Below are 26,038 nucleotides of genomic sequence, written 5' to 3'. Positions count from 1 at the left end.
CCCTTAAAACAGCCAGTTGCCTGAGGAGTCGAAATCAGTCCCACACTCCATCTGATCCATCACCCTTCCTGCTTCCACTGGTTTTAAGTGGACAGGAAATCCATCTCCATATCAATTAAGAGCTTACCCTCGTGAAAACCTGAACATTAATCAGTTCCTCCCACCCAGAGACAGATTCCTGACCCAGAATCTAACCTAGCTCCTGTTGTCCTCTAACTTGCACTGACTAATTCAAAATGAGCTTTTAGTGGATGGCAATTTGGAGTTTTCACTAATATTTTCAGGAACAAAGATATCTATTTATTTTTACCAGCATATCTCCTTTATGGCAACTGTGGCATCACTTTCAACGCTGTGTCAGAGGATTGTGGGTTGAAGTTCTACACTAGAAACTTGAATATATAATCTATACTGACACTTTGCTGTCTTTCTGGTACGACATCGAGCCAAGTCTACCCTCTCCGGTGGCTAAATTTTTAAAGTCCAGAATGCATTGTGATATGGTAGGAATTATGGGTGGAATTCTTTTGAAGTCAGTGGGAATTGAGGGTAAACTCTTCACTGGTCTGAGCCACACCAAGCACAGAGGAAGATGGTTGTGGTTGTTTGGGGTCAATTATCGCAGTCCCAGGACATCACTGCAGGAGTTCCTCAGTGTAGTGCCCTCGGTTTAACCATCTCCAGCTGATTCATCAAAGACCTTCCTTCTATCAGAAGATCAGAAGTGGGGGTTTTTGCTGATGATTGCACAATGTCCAGCACCATTCACAACTCCTCAGAAACTAAAGCAGTCCATGTCCAAATGGAACAAGATCTACATAGTGTCCAGGCTCGGGCTGACAAACACAAATAATTTTCATGCCATCCAAGTGCCAGGCAATGATCATCTCCAACAAGAGAGAATTTAACCATCACCCCTTGACATTCAATAGCATTATCATTTCTGAATCTTCCACCATCAACATCCTGGGTGTTTTCATTGACCAGAAACTTAACCAGACTAGCTCTATAATTACACCCTGGCTGTGGCTGTGACACTGCATTCTGCACGCTCTCCTTTCCTTCTGTGTGCAGTGTGCTTTGTCGGTATAGCACGTGGGGGACAGTGCTTTTCACTGTGTACTGATACATGTGACAACAATGAATCAAATCAAATCAAACCAGCAGGGTTGATAAAGCTGGACTAAAGAGAGTAGCAAGAGAAAGAGTAGGCCCATTCAAGGACAATGGAGGGGAGTTATGCGTGGAGCCACAGGAAGTGGGTGAGATCCTTAATGAGTACTTTGTATTGGTATTCACCAAGGAGAAGGACATAACAGATGTTGAAGTCAGGGATAGGTGTGTGAACGCTCTAAAGAATGTCAATATATCAGTGGAGGAAGTGTTGAGTATCCTAAATTGCATTAGGGTAGACAAGTCCCCGGATCCGGATGGAATCTTTCCCAGGTTACTGCAAGTGGCAAGAGAAGAAATAGCTGGGGCCTTAACAGATTTCTTCACATCCTCTTTGACGACAGATGAGGTTCCAGAGGACTGGAGAATAGCCGATGTTGTTCCCTTGTTTAAGAAAGGAAGCAGGGATAATCCAGAAAATTATAGGCATGTGAGCCTGATGTCAGTGGTGGGGAAGCTTTTGACGAAGATACTGAGGGACAGGATATTTGCACAGTTGGAAGAAAATGGACTAGTTGGTGATTGGCAGCATGGTTTTGTACGAGGAAGGTCATGTCTCACCAACTTGATTGAGTTTTTTGAAGAGGTGACAAAGATAATTGATGAGGGAATGGCTGTGTTAATATGTACTTTAGTCAGGCATTTGACAAGGTCTCACATGGCAGACTGGTACAAAAACTAAAATCACATGAGATTTGGTGTGGACTGGCTAGACACTAGAGGTGGAAGAGTGTTTTTCAGAATGGAGATCTGTAGCTACTGGTGTTCTGCAGGGATCAGTGCTGGGACCTCTGTTGTTTGTAGTGTATATAAATGATCTGGAGGAAAATGTGGGTGTCTGATTAGTAAATTTGCAGATGACACGAAGATTGGTAGAGTTGCTGATAGTGCTGGGGATTGTCAGAGTATGCAATAGGATAGATTGGAGATTTAGGCACAGAAATGGTAGATGGAGTTCAATCTGGACAAATGCGAGGTGAAGCATTTTGGAGAATCAGATTTTGGTGTGAATTATACTGTAAATGGCAGAACCCTTAGGAATATTATCATACAGAGGGATCTGGGTGTGCAGATCCACAGTTCCTAATAGTGGCAACACAAATGGCCAAGATGATTAAGAAGGCGTATGGCATGCTTGCCTTCATTAGCCAGGGCATTGAGTACAAGAGTTGGGAAATCATGTTACAGCTATATTAAACCTTGGTTAGGTCTTGGAGTGTTGTGTGCCGTTCTAGTCGCCACACTTTCAGAAGGAAGTGGAAGCTTTGGAGAGAGTGCAAAGAAGGTTCACCAGGATAATGCCTAGTCTTGAGGGAATGGCTATGAGGAGAGGTTGACTATGAGGAGAGGTTGGATAAACTAGTATTGTTTTCACTGGAAAGACGGAGGCTGAGGGGAGACCTGATAGAGGTCTACAAAATTATGAGAAGCATAGACAAGGTGGATAGTCAGAGGCTTTTTCCAAGGGTATAAGTGTTAATTACAAGGGGGCACAAGTTCAAGGTGAGAGTGGGAAAAGTTTAGGAGAGGTGTGCGGGGTAGGGGGAGAGGTTTTTCATGGAAGAGAATGGCACTGCCAGAGGAAGCAAGCACATTAGCAACATTTAAGAGGCATCGGGATGGGCACATGAGTAGGGAGGGAATAGGGAGAAACGAACCCACAGAAGGTTGTTTTTTTAGTTTAATTAGGGCATCATGATTGGCACAGGCTTGGAGGGCCGAAGGCCTGTTCTTGTGCTGTGCCTTTCTTTGTTCTCATGAATGTAGTATATATGGATTTTTAGAAGGCATTCTAATAGTTGCTACACAACATGCTATTAAACAAGATCAGGTTTCATGAGATTGGGATATATTAGCATGGAATGAGGATTGGTTAACAGCCGAAAAACAGAGTCTGAACCATATCACCAGAGGATGAATGAGGTTGCTATGTGAAGATAGCTTACTGTTCTACCAAAGAGAAAATAAGGTATGGCTTTAGCTTTGTCACTTCCTGAGCAAATTAAAATGAGAGTGAGGGATTTTCGGAGATGGATGTCAGTCAGTTGATTAGTTATGAAAGTTTGAACTTGCCAATGGATCAAGCCTATAACAATGATCACCTGTAAAATGTCTATGAAGCTTGGTCAAAATCTGATCGATTTTGGAAAACATCTGATCATTCCATGGAAGAAGATACCTTGGACTTAAGGTTGATACCATTCAGTTTGCAGATCCCTGAATTGGTACTAGTGTTTACATACCAGATATGGGCAGCATAGTGGTTGGCACTGCTGTCTCACAGTGCCACCGACGTGGGTTTTATTCTGGCCTCGGGTCACTGTCTGTGTGGAGTTTGCATGTCCTCCCTGTATCTGCGTGGGTTTCCTCTGGGTGCTCTGGTTTCCTCCCAGAGTCCAAAGACGTGTGGGTTAGGTGGATTGGCCATGCTAAATTGCCCCTTAGTGTCAGGGGGATTAGCAGAGTAAATATGTGGGGTTACGGGGATAGGGCCTGGGTGGGATTGTTGTCGGTGCAGACTTGATGGGCCAAGTGGTCTTCTTCTGCACTGTAGGGATTCTATTTTACTGTGCCTACGAAAGCTGACCAGATGCTGGGAATCTTGTAGTGAGTAACTCACCCACTGATTCCCCAAAGTCTGTCCACCATCTACAAGGCACAAGTCAGGGTCTCCACTTGCCTGGATGAGTGCAACTCCAACAACACTTTGGAAGCTCGATACCATCTAGGACAAAGCAGCCACTTCCATCCATCTTCAATATTCACTCCCTACACTTGTGACACTCAGTGGCAACATTGTGTATGATAGATAAGATGCACGACAGCAACTCACCAAGGGGCCGCAAATTGCACCTCCCAACAAATGACAAGCGTAGAAACTGCATGGGAATAATACTAAGTCACACCCCATCCTGACTTGGAATTATATCTCTGTCGCTAGATAAAAGTTCTTGAACTTCTTTCTAACACACTGTGAGTGTATATACACTACATGGACTGTGGTGATTGAAGGCGGTTCAGCATCACCTTCGAGGGTAATTAGGGATGGTAACAAAATGGTGGTCTTGGTCAGTGATGCTCACATCGAGGGAAAGAATTTTACAAGTTCAGAAACCACAGGTTCTTTGCTATTGGTAGCTCTTTGTTGCCTTCTCTAAGCAACCATTCTTCACATTCTTTATGAGAAATAGAGCAAAAGTAGAGTAATCGAGTTGTGGCACAGATCAGCCACCCTCTGGTTGAATGGTGGATTAGCCAGGGGCTGAATAGCCAACACCTGCTCCTAATGTCCTGGTACTGCAGTCTGAATCACTGGGGAATGCTTCGCTGATGCATTTTGAACAAACCAGATTCCTTTACAACAATCACAAGTCTGTCAGTGTGGTATGAAACAACAGTGTTCAGAGGAGAATAAAGCAATGAACAGACCGTACATTTTACAGTTCACAGAACTCCATTCTTTATTATCACAGCTTGCTCACAATGACATACATGAAAATACCACTAATGAAGATTAGAATAAGCAGGCAGCAACCTTCTTAGGTAATAACTTTAATAGCTGGAACCAATTCCTAGGGTCTTGGGTGCTCTTAGTGACCTTACTTGGCACAATCCCCCTCCCACCCCCATCCCCCAAAAAGACCAGTACAACGCCCTGCCCACAGATCAACGGGATTTGAACAAATAAAAAAAACAGACCAAGTTGCTTGAGAGTGAAGGGTCAAGGCCAGCATGTGTTGTGGAATACAGAACATGGCAGTTCTGGGTTGACGTGTACGCAGAAAATCACTAGCACCATTGACTATCTGACCTTGATATTTCCTCAGGTTCTCTCTCTATATACTGATGAGTACAAAGCTTCCAAAGAACAGATCGAGCAAAGTTAAATCAGTGAAAGGAGACAACATAAAGAACTTGTTGCAGGACGTAGTTAAGATATGAAACAGCTTGTATCACGCCAGACTCAGATTGTTAACAAAAGAGTTGTATTTACAAAACAAAGACCCAAGTTGTGTTTCCACATCAAGCACATCATTTTGCAAATTGATTGGTTCACCTTTCTTTGTGTAATTTTTTTTTAAACTAAAATTTTGATTATATTAATTGACTTATTGATTTTTTTTTCTTAAACCATGTCTTATGACACCCATACTAATGTATCACTATCCAGAATATACGGGCGGAAGGCTTTGTTCAGGATGATGAAATGCATCAAAGACATCAACTCTCAGCCGGAGATCTCCTCCCGAAGTTCCTTGTTCCTGCGGACCTCTGTGGCATGCCTCTCCTGTAAGGGTAATGAGACATATTTACCAAGTGTATTGCTCATGTAGGTCTCACAGCGCAGCGCACTGTCTCACCAAGATGTATTAGTGATAAAGGTGCAAGATGATCACCGCCTGTTGAATGGTGCACAGCAGCAGACATTACGTCACCCTCATTATGAGGCAAATCGCACCCCAGGTCTAACTGAAACAATACGTAGTCTCACAACACCAGGTTAAACTCCACATCATAACTGAAACAATTACAGAGAAAAAGGAGGCACAAACAAAAGTAAACGTCAAATGGAATAAAATAACCCCAAGCAAAGAACGATGAATAAAGTTATTTCAAAGGAAGATTAGAAACCCTACAGTGCAGAAGGAGGCCATTCGGCCCATCGAGTCTGCACCGACCACAATCCCACCCAGGCCCTCCCCCCACATATTTTACCCGCTAATCCCTCTAACCTATGCATCCCAGGACTCTAAGGGACAATTTTTAACCTGGCCAATCAACCTAACCCGCACATCTTTGGACTGTGGGAGGAAACCAGAGCACCCGGAGGAAACCCACGCAGACACGAGGAGAACGTGCAAACTCCACACAGACAGTGACCCGAGCCGGGAATCGAACCCGGGACCCTGGAGCTGTGAAGCAGCAGTGCTAACCACTGTGCTACCGTGCCGCCCCTATTATAGATTGAATACATTCAGTCACGTTTAAAGGAGCTATTTCACTTCCTTATTGTCAGTAGGATTGCTAATATTGCTTATTTTTACAGCTATTAGATATTAAAAATAATAGGTGGATCACAACACTCCATTTCAAAATGCATTGGAGAACTCTGATGTCAACCTGACCCTATCGATATTTGAATGTAAAAGTGGCCCTGATTTAACTACAATATACACTATGCCTGTAGATGGCGCTGTGACAGGGGTTTTGATGGGTTTTTCTAGCAAATCTAAGGGAGGTAAAGAATGATAATGGGTCATATCAACAGTGCCACCTGTTATAGGGCCGGGACTTTCCGGCCATTCATGCCCCCGCTGCTGCTGCAAGCGAGAATGGAGAAGTTGCTGCTCAGCCAAATCTCCGTTCGCTGCAGCGGGACTGGAAAATCCGGCCGGCCTGAATGGTTGCTCAAAGTCAATATTGCCCCTAAGGAAACTTGTCAGTACAAGTAGGTTCCTCTCATCTTTTTAAAAATGGAAATGGTGGTATGAACAAACTTGCAGCATAAGCTACCTGTTTCTTACCTGAAATGAGATTGTGGGGATGTCTTGGTTACCCCCTTGATACTCGAGTCTTGCCTGTTGCATTCTGTCCACCTCAATATTTAAATATGCAAATCAGGGATCAACATTAGTTGCAGGATTTACAGGTTTCAGAGAGTGAAACCTGTGCAGAGCCCACTCTGCCCATCTGTTCCTGTCACTGGGCCATTGAGCAACCTCAGCAACAGTCTTTAGGTGGATCTTTGGCATTTACACAGCAAGCAGCCCAGGAACCATTCACCGCATCCCAATAAGTGATCCTCCTCTGGGATAACCACCCCCTCCACCTTATGCTGACCCGGCCCGGCCCATCAGCATTCCCAGTGTGGGAGTTGGCTGAATTTCTAATTCCCAGAGCTGTAAGCTGCAGCCAGGAATCCGTCCGACACGCACCCCTCACAGTTTGAGCTTCCAGATGTTGGCGAGACCCCGGTGGTGTGGACACGGCCCCAAATTGTCACCCATTTCAGGCGGCCGCTGGCTGAAATTTGCCTCTCCCACTGAGATGGTGTTTATTTGGCAGCTCAGGGAGTGTCCGGAATTGGAATGGGATCATCTTCGGAAGAATTTTGTCCCATTTTCATCTCCGCAAGCACCTCGTTTTGTGTGTTCCATTCTAAGGTGTGAAGAGGGAAGAGATGGAACCAGGGACAAGTCCAGCTGCCATTTACTGTGCATCTGCCCTGCCTCCATGTATACCTCTTGGACAGCAGGGTCACAGGAACATAGTTTCAACTCATGCCCGTCACTCCAGCTAATATTGAGGGAGCTGGATTGACTTTGTCATAGGCTGGAGCAAAAAAAAACTTTCTCGGAGAATGAGAGCATAATCACAAGTTGTTTTTAGAAAAGCCTTAAAATGACATACCATCCTGCCTCACCACAAAGCCAGGCAACAGAATCAGTTTGAGATTCAGTCCCCCATTCTTTCTCTGGGCAATGGCTCACTATTGTATCATGCTCCACCTAGTGGTGCACTGTAAAAGTAACAAACCTCAGACAAGCGGGTTGCGTGATAGCAGACATTAAGAATATAAGAACAGAATAGCAGCAGGAGCAGGTTATTCAGTGCCTTGGGCCTGCTCTGTCATTCCATATGTGGAGATACTGGCGTTGGACTGGGGTGGGTACAGTAAGAAGTCTCACAACACCAGGTTAAAGTCCAACAGGTTTATTTGGAATCACGAGCTTTCGGAGTGCTGCTCCTTCATCAGGTGAGTGGAGTCCATATGATCATAGCTGATCTGATCTTGGCCTCAATTCCATTTTCCTGTTTGCTTCTCACAACCCTGACACAGACAGGTAGGCAGATTTTTGGTTCAAAAAACGGCTGGTCCTGGCCTTGAATATATTCAATGGCTCAGCCTTTACAGCTTACAGAAAATTCCAGAGATTCACAACCCTCAGAAGAAATTCCTCCTCATCACTTGTCTTAAATGTGGGATCCTCTATTTTGAAACTGTGTCCTCTAATTCAAAATTCCTCCAGGAGAGGAAACATCCTCCCAGCATCTTCTCAGTGCCATTCGGGTCTTATATATTTCAATAACCTTTCATTCTTGTATACTGTAAGAATACAGGTCTGACCTTCTTAAACTTTCCACACAAGACAAACGCCTTCATCCCAGACAAAGCTTTTCTAAACTGCTCACAATGCAAGTTTACCTCACCTTAAGTAAAGGGACAAAGCTGCGTGCAGTACTGTAGGTACACAGTCACCAATGTCCTGCGCAGTTGTCGCAAGACTTTCCTACTTCCACATTCCATCCCCTTGCAACAAAGGCTAAGAGGCAATTTGCCTTCCTAATTAATTTTGTACCTGCAAACTAATCTTTCGTGATTCATGCATGAGAACACTCAAATCCCTCCTTATCATAGGATTCTTTAGCCTCCTTTCAGTTAAATATCACTCTGCTTTTCCATTCTTCCCCACAAAGTGAATAACCTCACATTTTCCAACATTATACTCCATCTGCTATTTTTTGCCCACTCACTTAAACCTATCCATATCTCTTTGCAGACTCTTTGGCCTGGGTTCTCATTCTCAAGAGGATTGTGTGAACCGGGAAAGTTTCAGGGGACAATGTCTCTGCAGGCACAATCTTTTATTGCTAGAGTGGTGCCTGCAGGCCAGCCGACACAGGAAGAGTTCAAAGGCAGTGACAGGAGCGGCCAGCTGCTGATGTGGACTGTTTAAAAGGCCAACTTCAGTGTTGGGGACTTCACCCAGTTATAATAATTTTAAAAAAGACCCTCTAGCCTCACCCCTCTCAGTCAAGAATGCATAACAAGGCTTGGCTATGTGCCCAGACAACCATTAAACTGTTGAAACAGTCTGGGGAAAACATTGCCTGATTGACAGCTGATATATGCTGTCAATTGCACAACAAGATGAAAAGGTTTCAAGTGCTTTTTGGTTCTGGTATTGATCTAGATGATTCACACGTTATTGGCCTGTAGTGAATGGAGTTTTATTTTTAAGGAAGTAGGAAGTTATGAATGAATTACTTTTTTGAAGTTTTATTTTTAAACACATTCTTTCAGGCCCACTGGTTCTGTACAGTGTATTTGGGTGATTGGTCATGGAACTACCACAACTTGGTATGAGGGGCCACAGTGGGCATGGGAAGGACCTTTTGAACTTATCTTTCAAAAACTTCCCTTAATCAGACTATGGTTCATGACTCGGAGGTGAATCAGAACTCTGAAAAGCTGGCTTGACTCCATGAAAATGGCATGGAATTAGGACATGTCCATCTCTGCTATGGAGCTGGCCAAGTCAGGAGTAGGGTGCAGGCTTGTGGCCTGAAAAACCCTTGAAAAGGGCCATGGTGAAAATTAGAAACCCCAAGAATGGGGTCAGGAATTCTTCCACGAGTTTCCCTGACTGCATAAAAATCTTGGCTTTTGTTTCTTCATCACCAACTTGTTTTCCATCATTGTATCATCAGAAATTTTAGCCATAATAAACTTGGTCCAAGTTATTAACATAAATTGCAAATAGTTAAAGGCCCAGCACTGATCCTGGTGGCACCTCACCAGTTTTTGAAAGAGTTGTGTTTCACAGCAAATTAGAAGTGTCGTGGATCATAGTTAGATGAGGGAACATTTTGAAAGGTTAGTTGAAAAGGTCCTCTTTATGCCCCCCATGGCAAGCTATGCCCCACCCACTCATTATAGTCCCACATACCCCAATGCCAAGCTATGGCACTTCCATGGCAACCTGAAAATGATTTGTCTAGACTCTGTTTCCAGTTAATTAACCAATCCTCTATCCATGCTAATATATTACCTCCAACATCATAAGCTCTTATCTTGTGCAGTAACCTTTTTGTGGCATGTTAGATTCAGATCGCAGGGACCAAGTTTTCAAAAAGAAATAATCAATTGATGCTATGGGTAGGATTTTAAGGATGACAAATAATTGGCCCTCGCCATCCTGAGAGTCAGCAAATGCATAACTGCTGACTCTCAATGTCCCACTGCCATTTAATGCTCACTTGAGCGTTGATTGGTAATAGGCGGGACTTTCATCCACCCTTGGATGGAAGTCTATTCTGTGAGTGCTGTCGGCCAATCAGATTGGCCCAGCCAACTCAGCCGGGCACAGCGCTGCAGTGGCCAGAAGCAGTACAGCAGCACTCTGCCTGGGACTAAGTCCTGGGACCGTTGCAAAGGTAAGTCCTGGGTGTCCTGAAGACAAGAGGGTGGGAGATGTCCCTTGGGGGGTCAGGACAGGGGGCAATTCCAACGTCGGGAGGTAGGTCTGGAGGAGCAGGCCTGGAGCTTCAATGTCCCAGGGGTGGGGTGTGTGTGCGCGCACCCCAACTCTGAATGGGCCTTCAGAGTGAGGAGCTCTCCCCTTCCTGCCGGAGATGGGGAAAAGCTTTTTGTCACTTTCCCCCCTACCCACCACAGCCTAAAAATTGAGGCTGGGCAGGATAAGGCCCTGGCCACTTAAAGGCCTTAATAGATGAAAGTGTGGGATTCCCATCTGATCCCCTGCCCTTCCCAAGTGTGAAATTACATCTGGGTTTGGGCAGGTGGGTTTCCTGGGGAATCCCATACATCCAATTTTATGCACTCCTGCGCCTCAGAACCCAATTTGGTGAAGCATAAAATTCTGCCCTATGTTTAAGTGGTGGATAAGTTGGAAAAGTCCATTACTCGCTATTGCAGTAAATACAATGGGCCAGATTTTATAGCCTCTGCAGAAAATTAGAAAAGGTGGGCAAGACCTGGATGTGGAAACCCTTCCCACATCTCCGACAGATACAATTTTTGCTGACAGAAAGAGGGGGAGGGGCACAATACACATTGGAGGGAAACCCAAACTCAGAATGGCTATTTGAACTGAGTGTTAAGTCCCACACACATAACAGACCCGTATAACTGAGCTTTTAACACTTGTTTGGAACTGTGTGTGGTGTGTTCTCTAGCCAAACATCAACACAGATGAATCTATGGCCACCAGCAGTGAGCTGCAAAGAGTGGTCACAAATGTTTCTGTCTCTCTGGATGCTGACACTGCTGCACCTTCCCTTTAACCCCCCAGTGATGCTAGCACATGAGGGAACTTCAGGCCAGGTTCTTGTTACCCTTGCAAATGCAAGGAAGACACAATTGCAAGTGTGCCCTTCAGCTAAAGACTCCCAGTGACTTTTTCAGTCACTGAGAAGTAACCAAGTGGAAATAAGAGATTAGTAGCATGAATTTAGTTAAAAAGCAGATGCAAGGGATAGAAGCACAGGGTTTACTCTATTGGGTGTTGACCATTCTTGATCTGAACATGGATCTGAAATGTTCAAATTCTAACCTCAACAGAGATAAAACAAAAGCCCTTCACATGATTTCACAACAATGACTTAATTCAAATTGGTAAGAAATGTACGTCATTGAAATCAGTTACCATAACATTTCTGTTCCAAAATCACTCAGAAGTATAAACTCATCCTTGAATAGTTAAAAATCCAGACCTGTTGAAATACCTAAAATGAGATTTGAACATGTCCTCCTGGTGGATGTATAATCTTTGTTGTGCCTGTTCTTTGCTGTGGAGATGTCACCAGCTGCCGTGAGTATTCAAATCAATCAATCCATAACTGCTCATGTTCCTAGCCCTGGTATAATTATTATACAGAAACAACAGGCCGACTCCCTGCAACTCACACAGGATTGTATGGATGGATTCCAACATTAGTTGCATATTAATAGAAAAACACCTCTTTCCATAGATGGCATTTAAGGAACGTTCTAATCTGGGCAGTGCCTGGGGAATTCTGATACTCTGTTAGCTCACTGTTCATTGTTGTTGCTTTTCATAGAGAAGGATAGAAATTGTAATGGTTTCCTGAATAAAATACCTATTATCTTATTAATAAAGTGCTATACTGTGAATTGATTATGCATGCAGGAAATAGCATGACCCGAAGGGGCAAGTTTAAACTACTGGCCCAATTTGGGGGGGGGGGGGGGCGCGGGGAGGTGGTGACTGGATCGGATGCAATGCTGGATTTACATCCAGACCTGATTTAACTCTTATTGACTTCAGTGGAATACAATAATGGCAGGGGTGTAAAACCTGCCTGGCTATTTAGGTTAAGATTGCCCCCAAGATTCCATGCTGTGGTCACTTTAATAAATGATAAGACCTTGTTCCTTGTAGAAATGAGCTTCTTGTCTATGATCAGCCTTCTAATGAATTACTTCATGGAAGCACCTATCAACCGAATGGAAGGGATACGACTGGATTGAAAACAAACATATTCATAGACCCAGGAAGAGAGATTATCATTGGGAATTCAAACATGACAATGCATTGTAATTGGCAGGTGACCTTTTCGATGTAGCCGTTGAGAGCCACAGCCAAAAGTCACATCTGAATAAATCTCCAGAAACACGTGATAAAGATTTCCAATAATGGCCTCCTCAAAGTGGCAACCACCACTGGAACTGTCCTTACTATCACTGATGTGGTGGCAGTATTTTCTGATCCGAGCTTTGACTGCTAAATGGGGGAAATTGCCAGGACAGCTTGGACACATCTGCCAATTTCCTTATAACCCATGGCAAGTGGTGATTTTCTGGGTGGCCATGACATATGATGGGGCTGAATTGCACTGGTCTAACACAAAGGCCTGGAAATTACCACTGCAATGATGCAAAACTACTAGCGTTTGCCTTCATTACTCCACTGAAATGGACAGCAAAATCTGGAGACGGCACATGCACAGGATAACAAGAAAATCCAGAAGGTTCTGTCAGTGATTCTACACTTCTCCCAAAAGTGTGCTGTGAAGCCATCGCCAGACTGTAATCAATGGAATTAATGAAAAGTTTCACTGTTAAGTTAAGAGGTGAAGATTTGGCAAAAACACTTGAAAAAGTTACACCTTGTTAAATGAACAATAACTGGTGTTTTAACGCTGTACTAACTTCATAATAACTGAGAAACACCTTCACTGATAAACACCCTCACTGGCCCTGAAAGGTTAAGATTGTTTGTGCAATGTCAAATTCCTCCATTATGATTAAAAACAATTTGTCAGTTTTTAAAATTGTTCTTTTTTTTAAACTTCTGTCTTAACCCAATCATAATCATTTATTATGATGTCTGAAAATTAAGTGAAGGATTTTAAGTGCTTTTAACTGTCAGGTTAGTTGCATGCATTAGTTGTTGATAGAATTGGGTTGGGTTGCGTTAATTGGTGCTATGACTGGGTTGCGTTGCATTGTTAGTTGTTGATATGATCAGGTTGGGTTGAGTTAATTGTTGATATGATTGGGTTGGGTTGTGTTGTTAGTTGTTAATATGATTGTGTTGCATTGCATTTTTAGTTGATGTGATTGTGTTGCCGATCTGCTTAAAGACATCACTGCTGCTCCATCCCCTTAACTCAGAACCAGATATAAATTGCCATCAGTGAAAGGGAAATAAATCACGCCACACAGGCCACCAAATCATTGTGGTTAGCTTTCTTTGAGGTCAGTGGCAAGCGTCCATGTTTCACCACTGACCGCTAAAGCCCTTTGTCTCCTCTCTTTAGCACTGCACAACCAACCATTAAACAGGCAGTTTCGAGAAAGAAAATCCATACCTGGGTAATTTTCTTCAGCCCTATATTCTAGAAAACAGCTTGCTTACTTCTGTAACACGTTCCCCCACCAGCCTTTCTTCTCCTCTGCCACTGATGGAAAAGCCTTCAGTCCCTATAGGCCTGTTCCCTTATTAAAAATCAATCTTGTCACTTTCTACCCCACCTTTAAATTCTTGTCAAAACTTTCCTCTTCTGTCATGACCCAGCTCTCTGTGAAGTGTCTCTGGTTTGAAAGGTGCTATGCAATGTAAATTGTTGGGTTAAATATGCATGTTGAGCAACACTGCATGAGGACGCGATCTTGGGATGAATGACCTGCTGAAATTTATGAACACTTGTTACCACTGCTAATAATAAAAGTTGTTATTGAAAGATTGCAATGCTTTCTAAAAGCTTTGTAAAGTATTTGAATTTAGATATGAGCAAAATTAATATCTGGCAGAGATTGTGATAGAGTCAGGTAAGCTTTTAACTTCCCCAGCTGGGTTGAAATGTGGACAAGATGAATTGCCTACTGCTTATACAGCTTATCATGATGGGATGAAATCCAATGAGATTGACAACACCTGGTCGATGTACTCTGCTACACTCCCACCTAGGCGGTGAAGCTGAATATGACCCCACAATGAGTGGAAGTATAGATGTAGATGGCATTAAACAAATCTCTGTTCAATATTTACCCTCTCGCGGAGACGTTCCATGAGAGCGGCTAAATGAGCCTCGCGGTTTTCCTTGTTCAGTTCCATCTTTATGATCAGCTTTTCCTCTGCAGTCCTGCTGAAATTATTATTCTCTTCCATAGCCTTTTGCAAGACCTCTCGCTCATGCTCTCTCTTTTCCGCAAGCTGCTTAAGCACCTGGGCCTCCTGGGACTGCAGACAACAGAAAATATACAAAAAATATAGCAGCTCTGTTTGACCTTGTGTGTACATGATTGAAACAATACCACAAAGTGCTACAAGGGATAGGATTCAATTCTACTGTTCTTTTCAAATGGTAGCACCATCTTCTATGTGCTGTGATTCACTGAGCCATTTATTAAATATTCTAATTGTATAGCTTGCTTTTGCAGAAACATCCATGCACAGATTGGAAAACCTTAATTTCATTACAAAACAAGTGTTATTAGTGCAGGACACTATCTCAGAAGTGAAGCCACATTTATTAGTATAAGTGTAGCAAGCAAAAGAAGGATCAATACAACTTCTCTTAAGTTTAAGAGAAAATAGGAATCAATAAGCGAGCAAATCCACCTCCAAGTGAACGGATTCAACTTCACCCGTAATTACATGCTCATTAAAGAAAGGTGTGTGGCAAAAATCCTTTTCACCAGTTTATGAAGGCAGCATAATAAGAGTTTTAAAAAAAATCAAAATATACCATTTCATCCCTTGGGAAGCAGTGATTACAATATAATTAGGTTCCTTGTGAGAACAGAAAAAGAAAATGTCAAAGACTGGATTTGTAAAAAGCAAATTATACAGCAATTAAAAAAAATCTTCCTCGGATTAAAGGGTAGGACACTTATAAACAGGGCAGCAATGTGAGAAATCTCTAACAGCAATTGGAAAAAGTGAAAATCAAGAAATGTTCAAAAAAAGAAATGAAAAGGAAGGCGGTGAGGGAACTGGTGCATAAGAGGATGATTGGGTAATAGAATCGAAGGAAGGATAAATAGAAAATATATAGGAAGCTGTAAAAAGGAAATCTATAAAGAGAGAAAAATCTAAAGGACAATAAACTGTCCTTTATAGGGAACATTAATAATCAAAGAATAGTCAAGATAAAGGTAGAACTGTTAAAGTGGAAAGTTTGTAATGGAGAGTGAGGGAAGTAGCAGAAATACTAAAAAAATACTGGAGGTAAATTTCCTCAGGGATGAAGGGAAAATCCAGGAAAACAGCACAAATGCCATTATATGTAACCTCCCTTCAAAAAAGTAGGGATAAATTGGGAAATTATAGACCAGTTTTTACTTTATTGCTCAGTTTGAATCTCAGTTTGTTTGGGTTTAATCTCAGTTGTTTGGGTTTCAGCTCCTTGAAAACCGTGTTAGGGATCTGGAGCAAGTTTGGATCATTCGGGAGGCAGAGGTGGTCATAGACAGAAGCTCCAGGGATGTAGTTACTCCGAAGAATGAAGATAGATGGGTGACGATGAGAGGGGCTGGGAGGAAGCAGTCAGTGCAGGGATCCCCTGTGGTTGTTACCCTCGGCAACAAGTATACCGCTTTGGATACTGTTGAGGGGGCGACCTACCAGTGGTAAGCCACAGTGACCGGATCTCCAGCACTGGGTCCATCCCTGTGGCTCAGAAGGGAAAGGGGGAGAGCAGGAGAGCAATAGTTATTGGGGACTTGATAGTTAGAGGGACAGATAGGAGGTTCTGTGGCAGCAAAAGAGACTCACGGACGGTATGTTGCCTCCCGGGTGCCAGGGTCCGTGACGTCTTGGACCATGTTTTCAGGATCCTTAAGGGGGAGGGGGAACAGTCACAAGTCGTGATACACATCGGTACCAACGACATAGGCAAGAGAAAGGACGGAGATTTAAAACAGGAATTTAGGGAGCTAGGGTGGAAGCTGAGAGCCAGGACAAACCATGTTATCATCTCTGGTTTGTTGCCGGTGCCACGTGCTAGCAAGTTGAGGAACAGGGAGAGAGTGCAGATGAACACGTGGCTGCAGGGATGGTGTAGGAAGGAGGGTTTCAGTTACATGGATAATTGGAGCACATTCTGGGGAAGGTGGGACCTGTACAAACAGGGTGGTTTGCACCTGAACCAGAGGGGCACCAATATCCTGGGAGGGAAATTTGCTACGGCTCTTCGGGGGGGCGGGGGGTTTAAACTAATTTGTCAGGAGGATGGGAAAATGAGCTGTAGTCCAGAAGCCAGTGTTGAGTGTAGTGAGGTACTGAGGAGGGTATCAAGGTCGCAGGAGTGTACCGGCAGACAGGAAGGTGGGTTGAAGTGTGTCTACTTCAATGCAAGGAGCATCCGGAATAAGGTAGGTGAACTTGGAGCGTGGATTGGTACTTGGGACTCTGATGTTGTGGCCATTACAGAGACATGGTTAGAACAGGGACAGGAATGGTTGTTGGAAGTCCCGGGGTATAGATGTTTCAGTAACAGTAGGGAAGGTGGTAAAAGAGGTGGAGGAGTAGCATTGTTAATCAAGGATAGTTTAACGGCTGCTGAAAGGCAGTTCGAGGGGGATCTGCCTACTGAGGTAATATGGGTTGAAGTTAGAAATAGGAAAGGAACGGTTACGTTGTTGGGGGTTTTCTATAGGCCCCCAAATAGTAATAGAGATGTGGAGGAGGAAATTGCAAAGCAGATTATGAATAGGTATGGAGGTCACAGGGTAGTTGTCATGGGTGACTTTAACTTTCCAAATATTGATTGGAACCTTTATAGGTCGAATAGTTCGGATGGGGCAGTTTTTGTACAGTGTGTGCAGGAGGGTTTCCTGACACAATATGTGGATAGGCCGACGAGGTGGGGCCACATTGGACTTGGTACTGGGTAATGAACCGGGCCAAGTGTTAGATTTGGTTGTGGGAGAGCACTTTGGAGATAGTGACCACAATTCGGTGTCTTTCATTATTGCAATGGAGAGGGATAGGGCTTTACGGCAGGGCAAGGTTTATAATTGGGGGAGGGGTAATTATGATGCGATTAGGCAAGAATTAGGGAGCATAAGATGGGAACAGAAACTGTCAGGGAAAGGCACAAATGAAAAGTGGAGCTTGTTCAAGGAACAAATACTGCATGTCCTTGACAGGCATGTCCCTGTCAGGCAGGGAGGAAATGGCCGAGTGAGGGAACCATGGTTCACAAAAGAGGTTGAATGTCTTGTCAAGAGGAAAAAGAAAGCATATCTAAGGGTGAGAAAACAAGGTTCAGTTGGGTCGCTTGAGGGTTGCAAGGTAGCAAGGAATGAGCTAAAAAAAGGGCTCAGGAGAGCTAGGAGGGGGCATGAGAAGTCCTTGGCGGGTCGGATCAAGGAAAACCCCAAGGCTTTTTACTCATGTGAGAAATAAAAGAATGACCTGGGTGAGGTTAGGGCCGGTCAAGGATAGTAGTGGGAACTTGTGCATGGAGTCAGAAGAGATAGGAGAGGCGATGAATGAATACTTCTCTTCAGTGTTCACCAAGGAGAGGGGCCATGTTTTTGAGGATGAGAGTGAGATACAGACTGATAGGCTGGAGGAGGTAGATGTTATGAGGGAAGGTGTATTAGCAATTTTGAAAAACATGAGGGTCGATAAGTCCCCTGGGCCAGATGGGATATATCCTAGGATTCTTTGGGAGGCAAGGGATGAGATTGCAGAGTCTTTGGCTTTGATCTTTGGTCCTCACTTTCCACAGGGATTGTGCCAGAGGACTGGAGAGTGGCGAATGTTGTTCCTCTGTTCAAGAAAAGAAATCGGAATGACCCTGGTAATTATAGGCCAGTTAGTCTTACTTCGGTGGTCGGTAAGTTAATGGAAAAGGTCCTGAGGGATAGGATTTATGATCATTTGGAAAGATGCAGCTAAATCCGTGATAGTCAGCACGGGTTCGTGAAGGGTAAGTCTTGCCTCACAAATTTGATTGAATTCTTTGAGGAGGTAACTAAGTGTGTTGATGAAGGTAGAGCAGTTGATGTCGTATACATGGATTTTAGTAAGGCGTTTGATAAGGTTCCCCATGGTCGGCTCATGAAGAAAGTAAGGAGGTGTGGGATAGAGGGAAATTTGTCCAATTGGATAAGTAACTGGCTATCTCATAGAAGACAGAGGGTGGTGGTGGATGGAAAATTTTCAGACTGAGGACCAGTTACCAGCAGTGTACGACAGGGATCAGTGCTGCGTCCTCTGCTATTTGTGATTTTTATCAATGACTTGGAGTAGGGCACTGAAGGGTGGGTCAGTAAATTTGCGGATGACACCAAGATTGGTGGAGTAGTGGATGAGGTGGAGGGCTGTTGTAGGCTGCAAAGAGACATAGATAGGATGCAGAGCTAGGCCGAAAAATGGCAGTTGGAGTTTAACACTGATAAGTGCGAGGTGATTCATTTTGGTTGGACAAATTTGAATGCGAATTACAGGGTCAACGGCAGGGTTCTGAGGAATGTGGAGGAACAGAGAGATCTTGGGGTTCGTATCCACAGATCTCTGAAGGTTGCCACTCAAGTGGATAGAGCCGTGAAGAAGGCCTATAGTGTGTTAGCGTTTATTAACAGGGGGTTTGAGTTTAAGAGCTGTTGGGTTATGTTGCAACTGTACAGGACCTTGGTGAGACCACATTTGGAATATTGTGTGCAGTTCTGGTCACCTCACTATAAGAAGGATGTGAAAGCATTGGAGAGAGTGCAGAGGAGATTTACCAGGATGCTGCCTGGTTTGGAGGGTAGGTCGTATGAGGAAAGGTTGAGGGAGCTAGGGCTTTTCTCTTTAGAGCGGAGGAGGATGAGAGGCGACTTGAAAGAGGTTTATAAGATGATGTGGGGGATAGATAGAGTGGGCGTTCAGAGACTATTTCCTTGGGTGGATGTAGCTGTTACTAGGGGGCATAACTATAAGGTTCATGGTGAGAGATATAGGAGGGATGTCCGAGGTAGGTTCTTTACACGGAGAGTGGTTGGGGTCTGGAATGGACTGCCTGCTGTGATAGTGGAGTCGGACTTGGTCTTGATCTTGGTTTTTGACAAAGCTCGGCACAACATCGAGGGCCGAAGGGTCTGTACTGTGCTATACTGTTCTATGTTCTATGCTCCTGATAGGAAAACCATGGACTGGAGGTACATTATTTTTATTCTGCATTGTACTCATGCTAGCTATGAATTGGGAGTGCTTGACAGAGCAGAATTGAAGAAAGGGAACTTTATTTTCCATCTACTCTGTGTAACATGGAGCTTGGGGCATTTGATGCAAGTAGTAATGCTGTTGAATTAATGGTCTGTCAGTCAGAATACTCAAACATCCTGTTTCTCTAACATACTGGTTGATCACCTGTGATATTCCTCATGATAAGTCATAGATCTTGTAGGAACAGGAAGTCTGTGTGAAGTAGAATTACCAGGTCAATTGTGGGGAGGAGGAGCTGTTTTTAATTCATTTATGGAATGTGGGCATCACTGGCTGGCCAGCATTTATTGCCCATCCCCAATTGCCCTTGAGATGGCATTTAAGAGTCAACCACATTGCTGTGGGTCTGGAGTCACATGTAGGCCAGACCGGGTAAGGGTGGAAAATTTCCTTCCCTAAGGGACAGTGGTGAAACAAATGGGTTTTTATGGCAATTGACAATGGTTTCATGGTCATTCCAGATTTCTTCCTGTTACTGAATTCAAATTCAATTGGGATCCAAAACCAGGTCCCCAGAGCATTAGCCTGGGTCTCTGGATTACTAGTCCAGAGGACTATTCATCCTACTTGACATTTGGTGCATAGCTTCTTTTTTTTCATTTGTTTTCAAAACCTTTGTGAAGCTCGATAAAATTCTGACTGACCAACCATTAAATTGAATTGTACATGACATGGGATTCAGACGAGAGGAACAGAGCCAAAATCATATTAGAGTAAGGGATATATTGCAAATAAAGTGTTATACTTTGTATTAAAGAGAGATCTATGACAAACATGTAGGTTTAGGAAGATGTTGGAAAATCAATTGGTCTCATCTTCCTTGGGTTAGGGAGGACGGTCCTCACCACCAGAAAAAAATCATCAAGGATGAGGGAAGAACAAGAATGGAACTGTTGGCAATGTCCCCATTATTGAGTAGACTTCGAAAACTCATTTTTCAGGCACATAGATGAATAAAAAAGACCTTCTACATTTTTTCTTACTAGTAAGTCTCCAAACTGAAACTAATTTGGATAACAACACCAGAAACACAAATACACAGTAGAAATCACATCCGATTTGGCATTCGTTGGTACAAACTGAGCAGCTTCACTCAGGTAGTTGAAATCTCACCAACCCAGTGGGATCAGGGGCAGTTAAAGTCAGATGCCCCGTTTTGTTCTAACCTTGTCTGATTGCATGTTCCATGGAATTTGGAATAATGAGGTCCATTTTGCAGTATTGCTACAATAAGTAAGTGGAATATTGACTTCAATAGCATTCTGCTGTCCTTGAGGGATTTCATCAAAGTTGTTGCCATTTTTACTTTTTAAAAAAAAGGTTTATGATTTTAATTAACAATGAACTGGCATTAAATACTAGAAATATTGAATATCTGGCCACCTCACCTTGGGAATACAATAACAGTGCTTTGCTTTTAAAACAAATAAGGCAACTAGAATCACGACTGTGTGGCACTTTCTGAATTATTCTTGTTACTGCATTGGACATTCGGCACCAAACTTTAATTGAGGAGTTTTTTTTCATTTTTTTTCATTATGTGTGATGCATGGTCCAATAACATGCAGCCCTCAGTCAAAACATTAATCTGGAACAATGAAATTCAATGTTATTCCCAAAACTGGTATTACATGTTGATGCATAATGGAAATTGGCAATTTTGTTCCTAAATTCACTATGATCACAGACATTATTCAATGATGAATGGATCTGAATTATTCATAAATGGATTACGGATAAAACTAAAGGCAACAGAACTGGCTAAGAACTCATTTTACTGAGACTCAGGCTTTGTTGGAGTTGAAGTTGCATTTGACTTTGCAGCCTCCAGCCGCAAAAGGAATTGAATATAAACATGTTAATGAAGATTTAAATGACAACTTGAAAGTACTATAATCAGGTGGCAGTAATTGCAAGGTGTGCAATTGGTACAGACCTGCTTTATACGCAATAAATATCAACTTAATCTTTCAGTACCTGAATCACGAGCTTTAAATAAATTCTATAGATTTTATAGAAAACAAGTGAGTCTCATGGGTCCTGATATTGTGGCAATTACTAAGTTATACAATTAAATATCATAAAATTCAGTTAACACAAAATATCACTTTTCATAAAGTCTTACCCCCCTCCCCCCATTCTCCTGAAGGCACTACTTCAGTTATGAGACTGTTTCAGATATCCAATGGTTGTCTTATAACTTGCTCAAATAACCATGTAGGAATCTGGATAGTGAGCACTGGTGAATGTTCGGTCGTAATAATCATGATAGGCCATTCACATCCTGACACTGGTGGCACGGTGGCATAGTGGTTAGCACTGCTACCTCACAGTGCCAGGGATCTGTGTTTGATTCCCGACTTGGGTCACTGTTTGTGTGGAGTTTGCATGCTTTACCCGTGTCTGTGTGGGCTTCTTCCGGGTGCTCTGGTTTCCTCCCACAGTTGGAAAGACGTGCTAGTTAGGGGCATTGGCCATGCTAAATTCTCCCTCAGTGTTCCCGAACAGGTGATGGAGTGTGGCGACTGGGGGGATTTTCACAGTAACTTCATTGCAGTGTTAATGTAAGCCTACTTGCGACACTAATAACTAAAGTTAAACCCATATATGCATACAGGCAATTGTAACATCCCCATTGCTGAACTGAATTCCTATTTGTATGGCCACGTGCAGTCACAAAGGGTACTTGTTTTTGCAAGTTGACTTATAATTTCTCTGATCCAAAGCATTATTTCTTCTTACCTTCCTCCTGTCTTCAGCAGCCTCAAGCTTCTTCTGGATCTCATCCAGAGAGAGATCCTTCTTCTTTGGAGGTGACAGAGGGCGATCCAGTGCTGGTGCTGCTTCTGGAGAAGGTGGCTTTAAGATCACCTCAAAGGACTGACCCGAGGCACGCTTGTTGATTTGTTTAACTTGCATATCTGAAGAATATTTAATGTCACGTAAACATGGCATTCATTGCAAATACTCAGAAAAATAGACCCTGAAGACTCTGAGTATTGTCAGAATAGCGGCCATCAAAATTCACCATCTGAATTGAGTGAAACTTCAATTTATTTCTTATTTTATCCTAATGAGCCCGTTTTATTTTTTTGGTTGAATTTAATGTGCATCGTTACCTCACACAGTGACATTTTCCAGGCTTTATCACATTACTATACTGAAAAGAGAAAGTGTTTTTTTTTTCGGAGCACTGTTATCTTTACTGAATGATTACTTCTTGAGAGCAAGTCAATTAGCAGAGGAACAATAACTAAGGAAGACAAAATGGCTCCATCGAAACTACCATTAGAAACATAAAATGCATCTGTTACTGTAATTGGCTCTGTCATCTCTTTATAGTTCTTAGGATTAACTGCTTCCTGTTACATTGATTGAACAGAGATTTCAAATCATGAAGAAAGACTCACCATCATAGTTATAGAATGTTGCAGCATGTGGTTCAGAATAGAAGCAGGAACAAATCAGGGATAGCATAGACAGCTCCTTCATTTTCTCCTTGTATGCTGCAAGGAAACATAGACAGACATGATTAAGTTGCAGTTTCCTTCCACAATGTTACATAGAAGACTGGCAGAAATTACAAGATTAAACACAATGGAACTCTGTGAGAAAGGACAGACTGAAACAAAATTGTATACCAGAGTTACATACATGGCTATTTTTTTATTCATTTGTGGAATGTGGAGTCACTAGCTGGGCCAGCATTTTTTCCTATTCCTGATTGCCCTTACTTCGGATTTGGAGTCACATGAAGGTCACAGGTAAGGATGGCAGATTTGCCTCCGCAAAAGGGCATTAGTGAATCAACAGTGGTTTAATGGTCATCAATAGGCTTTGAATACCAATTTAATTCAAATTTCACCATCTCCCTACAACATTACCCTGGCTCTCTAGATTACGACTGCGTCGCTGCCTTCTTTCTGTTGTGACAACAGTTATAGACTTGATTCAGTCAGAACTTGTTTGTAGTACATGTCACTAAAAATGTGATTTTACTGTATTTAGGGAAAAATCTCATGCTTGTATCTATTAAAAGAAATTCAGGCAGAACATTTCAACTGAAGTTGCCACTTCATAGTCAATAATATCTGAAAGCAACGTAAAGGCCCAGACCCTCCTGGTTGTGGTGAGAATAGTTGAAATGGCTGGTTATTCTAACTCCTCCACCCTCAGACACGGAACTTCCTATTTTCATGGAGGTGAGATTGGGTCAGGCTTGGATTCGCACGTGCACGGTTTACGAGGTAGTTGGCCATTTAAATCACCAGCTTTCTCCATTGAAGGTGAATTTTGATAGGCTAGGAGTGTGAAACCTGAAGTGTGCAGATTACACCAGGCCAGAGCTGGTCTGAACATGATGAATCCATTTGGGTAGCTCGGACACTACCTCACCCTCTTCAGCATTCAGTTTAAATGCTGATGGAGATGAGCTTTGATATTGAAGGTTGCAGGATCAATTTTTCAATTCTTAAAAATCTGTACCCAGTAGATCAGAAAGCTTTACAAAATAATGAAAAGGTTCAAGGTCCCTAATGCCAAATTTCTGAGGCTGAGGGCCCTCAGTTGGCCATTCTCTTTGGTTACTAACCTAATGGTTATATGGAGCTGTGTTCTATGGATATTTTGCTCTACAATTAGAGTGGTTCCATTCTATATTTAATAATATAGCTTCGTCATGCAGGACTGCACTAAAACATCCACCAATTCTAACATAATTCATTTCCTTTCCCGACCATCAGTTTGGTAGATATTAAGGTGCTGTGCAAGGCTCTCTACTACCTACAAGTCCATTCTGAACAACAAGCATAGAGTGACATACTATGAGGACTTGCATGTAAATCTAATCAGAATGCACAAGTAACAAAGTCCTCCCTTATTTAAGGGTGTGCAGAGCTTTGGAAAGATGTAAACCTCACAACCTAAAGCAGAAAGTGAGTGTCATTGTTCAATTTCTCTTTCAGATAAAGACAGGGTGATATTAGGAACAGCCTGTTATCCGGCTATTCTGTTGCAGAGCTGAGACAATAGAGGCTCCTGTTCTACTCATGATAGCCAGGGGTGAATAGAGCTGGAGCCTAATCTTTATGCACTTATAAACTTTTGTTTGCAGAGACATATGCACATGTACTACCCCTCCAAACCCAACCACCACAGTTTCAGTCTGATCCTAATAAAAGGGAACACAAGACTTCCCGGTTAATCCTCAAAGGCTGAATACAATCAAACACTGACATCATGTACAATTCAGATTTCCACTTCATTCTTTAATTACATTTAGAGTTTATATGTACAATCAAAAAAACTTTTATAACCTCCATTACATGCTGCAATACCCCTCCTGTAGCAGCCTTAACTATTTCTTCATGCAGGTATTTCTTTTAATTATAAAGTCTGACAGTTGGTGACCTGAACCCACCCATTTAACTTTAGAGATATCCTTTCTCTCCAGCATTTGTTTGAAGTTAGCAAGGTCAAAGTGTAACCTTTTCGCGCTCATATTTTGCAGAGTGTACATTATCATACACTGAACAGTTATCTACATAACATCCAATGGATCTTCAGTACACCTGTCGTGCAGAATATTACTTCAAATATTTGACACATAGAATCTGATATTTGTGGCCTCCACAAGAGCCTGTGCTCCAGTAGCCAGAGTACATTCAACAGCCCTTCTTATTTTCTGAGCCTCACAAGCTAAAGGCCAATCTCTCTTACTCATCCATTAGCAATACTATGGGTAGAATTCTCCCATGCTGGGACTAGGTCCCAAGGCAGGGCGGAACGTGGAGTGTTCCCCTCAGCAGAGGCCAAATCTTCCAGCCCTGACTTGATTAATTATGCAGCCAGGTCTTTTGCACCATATTCCAAGCTGGGGGAAGCCTGGATGGTGTGTAGTCCGCAATCCAATCCAGGAGCCATATTGAAAAAGGTGCCCAACATCACTGACCCCCCCCATTAAAGAAAGGTGGTCAACCTTTTGAAAATGAAGCTAGGTCTCCAGGAATATTCTGAGACTGGAAGATGGACCCACCAGGACATGGAATCTGGAAGGTCCAGCTGTGGATCATTCTGGGGCTAAAAGGTGCACCACCCGAGAAAGAAGATAGGTCTCCCGGAATATTATGAGGCTGGGAGATGGACCCCGCCTAAGGACACAGAATCCGGAAGATCCAGCTGTCGATGCTCCCCCGACCCATTGCTATGGTGTTCCAGGATCGCTGTTAGCCTCCATCCTGAACTCGGGAGGCAGCCCTTGACTTTGTTCAGGTGTCCCTACATCTGCACGCCACATTGTTCTAAACGTCTTTCACACCAGTGATAAGTTGAAACACAAAAGTGCACTAGAAAATAAAGTCAAAGGATGGAAAAAT

At 42.9% G+C, this 26,038-nt stretch overlaps 1 protein-coding gene across 1 annotated transcript in view; it reads right to left on the bottom strand.

The window, feature by feature from the left end:
- Window positions 1–4,618: 4,618 nt before the first annotated feature.
- LOC144496131 (stathmin-2-like) overlaps window positions 4,619–26,038 on the bottom strand; it is a 60,548-nt gene continuing 39,128 nt past the window's right edge. Inside the window, exons 2-5 of the mRNA XM_078217115.1 lie at window positions 23,075–23,170; window positions 22,407–22,585; window positions 14,493–14,684; window positions 4,619–5,461 (exon numbers count right to left, since the gene is read on the bottom strand). Coding sequence (XP_078073241.1) covers window positions 5,402–5,461; window positions 14,493–14,684; window positions 22,407–22,585; window positions 23,075–23,170 — 527 coding nt within the window. The 3' untranslated portion in view covers window positions 4,619–5,401. The remainder of the gene's footprint in view (window positions 5,462–14,492; window positions 14,685–22,406; window positions 22,586–23,074; window positions 23,171–26,038) is intronic.

The sequence above is a fragment of the Mustelus asterias genome, chromosome 7, assembly GCF_964213995.1.
Source record: "Mustelus asterias chromosome 7, sMusAst1.hap1.1, whole genome shotgun sequence".
NCBI classification, from domain to species: domain Eukaryota; kingdom Metazoa; phylum Chordata; class Chondrichthyes; order Carcharhiniformes; family Triakidae; genus Mustelus; species Mustelus asterias.
This window is presented reverse-complemented; position numbering and strand designations above follow the sequence as displayed.